Here is a 5,666-nt window from a genome sequence, read left to right as displayed (position 1 = left end):
CCATACTCAACCATCAAAACCTTCATAAAACTTCATAAAAATACTAGGGAAGCAAGGATCTACACTTACCTCTTGAAGATCGAGGGTGGTGTAATCCCTAACTCGGAGGTGTGGAGAATCCAAGCTCCAAGCTCCCAAAACTCCTTTTAAGCTTTAAATCTTCAAACACAAGGGTAGAAATCATGAAAAACTTGAGAGATGGGTAGAGAAAACACGAAAACAACCAAAGGAAGGCATAAACTCACCTGAGCTCGAGAATGGGGAGAAAACTCGCCCATTTCCGATCTGAGGGCCTTTTATAGGTGGCCTGGTCGAAGACCTTCGGCGGCCTAACGTGCCCCCTAAACTCATGCAAGTTCGGCGGCCGAACTTGACTTTCGGCGGCCGAACCTTGGCTCGTTCAAACAAGACTTTCGGAGGCCAAAAGCACTCCCGAAGTCTTTCCATGTTCGGCGGCCGAACTCCACTTTCGGCGGCCGAACCTGGCAAAAGCCTCCTTGGTCTTTTCTCTTCAAAACTCAATTTCTTTCAATTAAAACCCTTAAAATCATTTGAAAATATTTTTAGAAAACACATTCTACCCTTCTAGAGAGATCCAACACCCTAGATTCCGCCGGAAGGCAGGAATCCCGATGCCGGATTCTAGCCGGGTATTACAGTCACCATAAGATAGAGCAATGTGGCAAGAATCTGATAAATCAATATGCAGTCTCATCCATAGAAAGGAAGGTTTAGATGACCATGGTCCTCAGAATCGAGAGAAAAGAAGACCCGGATGCTTTAGGTTGGTCCCAGGTCGAACAGACTCGCCTTTTCAACTTTAGACCAAGTTTTCATAAGAAAGTTACTATTAATAGCTACAATCCAGTAAGTCCCTTTTATGTCTGCGATCATAGAATTCTCGACCAATTAGCCAATAAAAATCTTTTATCAATGAGCCGGCCACATTACCGCTGGATTATAAGGAAATATTATATTTATCTCTATATATTTACAGTATAAAAGGAGAACGATTACAGAGGTGAATGTATACTATTCTCTTACACCACTACTCTTGAGTTCTAAATATTATACTCGCATTTTTCTTCAACTTACTGACTTGAGCGTCGGAGTAGCTGCTGTGGACACCACCACCTCACATTCTCTTTTTTACATATTTAGCCAATTATAATATAGTTTCATTCCGTTCATATCATTAATTTAATTTAAGTAATATCACTATTAAATATTAATATTTACAGTGCTATGATGCATTTAGTCATAAATTTAAAGTTTTAAATTTATTTAGTTAAAAAATTAAAATAAATTTATTTGATGGATTTGAACTTATTTTTAAAAAAAACTCACATTTTTTATTTTTTTATGTGTCTATACAAGAATTGCATATATTATTAAGACTAAATGCTCAATTTCACTCCTTATTAAGAAATCTTGACTCAACTCAAAAACACTTTTTTTTCTTAATTTTTTTTAATTTATTCACTAGGATAAAAAAGTATTTGACAAAAAAAATTAAGAAGCTTAATTTTATGATTTTTAAATTAAAATTTTTGATTTTTTTAATTTAGTCCAAAAATTTTTTAAAAATTATTTTTTTGATTTTTACTTTTAATTTAGATTAGTTTAAATTAAAAATTTTACGCTAATTTAAATTAAAACTTAAAATTAGTTAAATGGGTCGAAATTTAGCTGCAATCCATATATTATTTTGATGAACTAAATTTTATTTAATATATTTTAATAATAAATGTTATTATAAATTAATTATTACTAAATATGGCAGCATGTATCAGCAATTTGTAAATATTTTAATTCAATATGTAATTCATTAAATTTTTTTATTATTTATGAGTTTCAAACAATGCTGCTGCTTGCCCCTAAGGAAAAAGACCCGTCAAACTCACGTATGAAACTCGGTGTGTGTAGATTGTCTCTTTCCCCAACTTTACCCAGAAGGCTTTGCAATTTAGGTGGGAGCCCTTCGCGCATGGGACAACGAAAAGTGCAGAGTCATACCCATAAGCCAGAATCGTCTCTTTTCTCATCGGATACACTGCGTAATTGCTCGAAATTAACTGCAGAGTCGAATGTCGATGAACTGTTCGATGAAACGCCTAAATTAGATGTCGTATCAGCAACAACTATAATTGGACGGTTTGTTAGGCAGCACCGATACAAAGAAGCTATACATTTTTTCTCTAGAATGCTTTTTTGGAATATTAGGCCCAATGAGTTCACTTTTGGCTCTGTAATTCCCTTGTCCACTGCACTAGAAGACCTTTGTTTGGGGAAACAATTTCATGCTTGTGCATTGAAGATGGGCCTTAACGATATTGTATTCGTGGGAAGTGCAATTCTTGATGTCTATGCCAAGTTGCGTTCAATTGAGGAAGCTCGGAAAGCTTTTGAGGACATCGAAAAGCCTAATGTTGTCTCTTACACAACTTTGATGAATGGGTATTTGAAGCAAGGTAGGATTGAGGACGCTCTTCAGCTTTTCCAAGAGATGCCTGAGAGAAATGTGGTATCATGGAATGTGATGATTGGTGGATGTAGCCACACGGGGCAAAATGAAGAGGCTGTAAATCTCTTTGTTGAGATGCTGAGACAAGGTTTGACGCCTAGCCAATCTACATTTCCTTGTGTCATTAGTGCAGTTTCAAATATAGCAGCACTTGGGATGGGCAAAAGCTTCCATGCTTTTGTTGTTAAGTCCTCATGTAACTTTGATGTGTTTGTTGGCAACGCATTAATAAGTTGTTATGCAAAATGTGGAAGCATGGAAGACAGTCTTTTGGTTTTCAATAAGCTTCCCGATAGAAATATTGTATCTTGGAATGCCTTGATATGTGGCTTTGCCCAGAATGGAATGGGGGAGGATGCTTTAATCTCCTTTGAGAGGATGAGAGCTACAGGCCTAAGACCTAATAGTGTTACACTTCTTGGCCTTTTATGGGCGTGTAATCATGCTGGTCTTGTTGATAAGGGCTCTTTGTACTTCAATCAAATTAGGATTGAGGACCCTAACATGTTAAAACCTGAACACTATGCTTGTATGGTTGATTTACTCTCTCGGTTTGGTCGTTTGAAAGAAGCTGAGGAGCTTCTTAATGTTTTGCCTTATGATCCAGGAATTGGGTTTTGGAAAGCATTGCTTGGAGGCTGCCACATCCACTCAAATGTGGAATTGGGTGAGTTGGCAGCAAAGAAGATCCTGGCTTTGGATCCTGAAGATGTTTCATCATACGTAATGCTGTCTAATGCTTATTCTGCTGCTGGCAGATGGCAGAATGTCTCAAAAATAAGAAGGGAAATGAAGGAGAAAGGACTTAAGAGGGTTCCAGGTTGTAGTTGGATTGAAATTAGAAGCAAAGTTCATGTCTTTGTCAACTCTGACAGGAGTCATCACCAAAAGGATGACATTTATGGAGTCTTGAATTTTTGCATTGAACAGTTAAGAGAGATTGAAGTACCATATTTTTAATAGAGTATTAAGGTAAGGTTTCTTACCATTTATTTCTATGCGCGAATAGTGACTTGAAGCTTGTTCAACTATAGAATAAAACTAGCTGGATGTTAAATCATTATGCTGCTTATAATGCTTTACAAGTTGTTTGTGGCTTTATGCATTTAATGACCAAACAATGCTGACTAATCTCCAGGAAATGTGTTTCTACTGGAAAATTAAAATGGGCTCAATATGTCACCATTCTTCATCTAGGCATTGACAAAATTAGTTTTAACTTTGTTACACCATTCTTTTCTTTCTATCATGTGCAAATTCAGCAAGTCTTTTAAAGTAAAAGTTACACCTCATAAGATTGATGAATTAACGGTATTGACAAAGGGAGAGACTTAGAATGCATATAAAGTATATTTTTTATACCTCTATGCTCATGCTTCTGCTTTCAGAAATTTTATTTTCATTGCTTGCAAATTTATTGGTTAATCTGCTGATACTGCACTTTGGTGTATATATGTTTCTAAAATCTTCAAGTGAAGCTAAATACACAAGTGAGTTTCTTTTTAGTTCTGGATTCAAAAATTTGGATGAGTGTTAACTATTTCCCTCTTGTACTATTTAGCAGGTCCAAAGCCAAATCTTCCACTAAATCTATTGGATTTTGGTGCAGAACCTGATAGCCAGTTTCTTGGCTTGATGTGGCTGTGAAATCCTGTATTTCAAACTTGGGTAAATAACCAAATGTAACTATGCATTCTGCTTAAATGAAATGGCAAACACAGGGATAGTGATGGGACATGTCAAAAAGCTTCTGAAGTTTCAGACCTGCCACCTATCAGTTCTTGGTTAAAATTTTAAGTGCTGCCATTCTAAGTACTTTACAGGGCCTATGCAGTTTATTCTCCATTTTGTTATGCTTTGATGGAAGGAGTGGGTGCTCCTTTGAAGTCGTGTACAAATCAAGTGGGGAGATATAAATTATAATCTTTTGGACTTGTGGTTGCAGTTTCCCTCTTAAAAAGAGATAACATGTGATCTATCCATCACTTTTCTGGAGTTACTTAATGAGTATTCTTTACAATTTGATGTTTATGATTTGTACTCTCTCTCGTATATCACTAGCTTTTTTCTTATTTTCCTGGCTCGTTCTTTCATAAGATGAACTAGTTATCTAATGTGATACTTATGTCTTGCAGAAGCAGTTCATAAAGTTTCTCAAAGGGATGGAAGAGGTGAGTTTGCACAAGTGAATTCAAGATTGTCGCACTGTATTTGTATATATTTTGCATAGCATCATTTTGTATTTGATGAAGAGAAAGCCTTCCATGCAGACTATTCCGTTTTGCTTGGACTTCCTCATCGAGAAAAATCAAGTTATTGCTTTGGACATTTCTCCTACCTAGTTAAGCATGCGGCATTTCCTAGAAGGAAACAAGTTATATTTTAGTGCTCCTTTGTTTCACTGGAAAATAATTCTTGAGCATTCTTACTAGACGAAGGATAGCAGCAGTAGCTGCCCACGAATCGTGAATTTAGGCCCAAGACCGTTACAAGTAGACTGCAGAAAGAAGGAGGAGCAGAGGAAATTGGGCGGAAGCATTCTAGAAATCAACACAGCTGGAAGGAATTGGCGAAGAAGTGTTGTCCGTTAGAGGGATTTCAGAGGCCCTACCACATGGAGATACTAACAGAATGGAGGAGTACAGGCGGCATTCTTAACAGAGAGCGGCGTCAACTGTCAAATTTGCTCATAGATTAGAGCTGTGTATCTGGGGATAGCATATTGCTAGTTTGGGAGGGTATCTTCTGGTTATTTTGTTCCTGTTTATTGTTGAATTTACTAATTGCTTTTGTTTAACTAGTATTTGAAAATATTTTTCATTGATAACAAAATAGTGTTCAATAAAATAATTTATTTTTTATTATTTAATTTTTATTTAAAAAATAAAAATATTAAAGTTATATATAAAAATTTTAATAAAATTTTTAAAGCATAAAAAATAATGTCTTTTAAAAAAAAAGTAATTTTTTTAAATAACTTAATTTTTACTTTAATAGAAAAATATTTTTTATTGATTATTTTTTTTAAATGCTTTAAATGAAAAAAAATATAAAAAATATTTTTTTATTTTCTGCTAAACAAGTGGAGCCTGCAAGTGAGAATGAAAGACATTGTGCCATTTTCATTGAATATAAAAGTATT

The 5,666-nt window shown here is 35.2% G+C and overlaps 1 protein-coding gene across 16 annotated transcripts; it reads left to right on the top strand.

Annotated features, from left to right (window-relative positions):
- Positions 1-1,866: 1,866 nt before the first annotated feature.
- Positions 1,867-5,388, top strand: LOC110623112 (pentatricopeptide repeat-containing protein At5g42450, mitochondrial). 16 transcript variants are annotated; one of them, XR_002489236.2, is made up of 4 exons: positions 1,867-3,496; positions 4,089-4,192; positions 4,660-4,695; positions 4,957-5,388. XR_002489236.2 is itself a non-coding variant. In XM_021768010.2 (3 exons), the coding sequence occupies exon 1, from the start codon at positions 1,907-1,909 to the stop codon at positions 3,482-3,484; it is 1,578 nt and encodes a 525-aa protein (XP_021623702.1). In that variant the 5' UTR covers positions 1,867-1,906; the 3' UTR covers positions 3,485-3,496; positions 4,660-4,695; positions 4,957-5,388. The 16 variants fall into 16 exon arrangements, 3 of the variants coding, with proteins under 3 accessions (XP_021623702.1, XP_021623701.1, XP_043815480.1); XR_002489234.2 differs by having other exon boundaries at positions 4,795-5,388; XR_002489235.2 differs by having other exon boundaries at positions 4,783-5,388.
- The last annotated feature ends 278 nt before the right edge of the window (positions 5,389-5,666 follow it).

This window comes from Manihot esculenta, chromosome 9 (assembly GCF_001659605.2).
Source record: "Manihot esculenta cultivar AM560-2 chromosome 9, M.esculenta_v8, whole genome shotgun sequence".
Classification (NCBI taxonomy): Eukaryota; Viridiplantae; Streptophyta; class Magnoliopsida; order Malpighiales; family Euphorbiaceae; genus Manihot; species Manihot esculenta.
This window is presented reverse-complemented; position numbering and strand designations above follow the sequence as displayed.

What these genes read in the sequence shown, in the direction of transcription:
- LOC110623112 (XM_021768010.2), top strand. Translation starts at nt 1,907, where the DNA reads ATGAAACTCGGTGTGTGTAGATTGTCTCTTTCCCCAACTTTACCCAGA.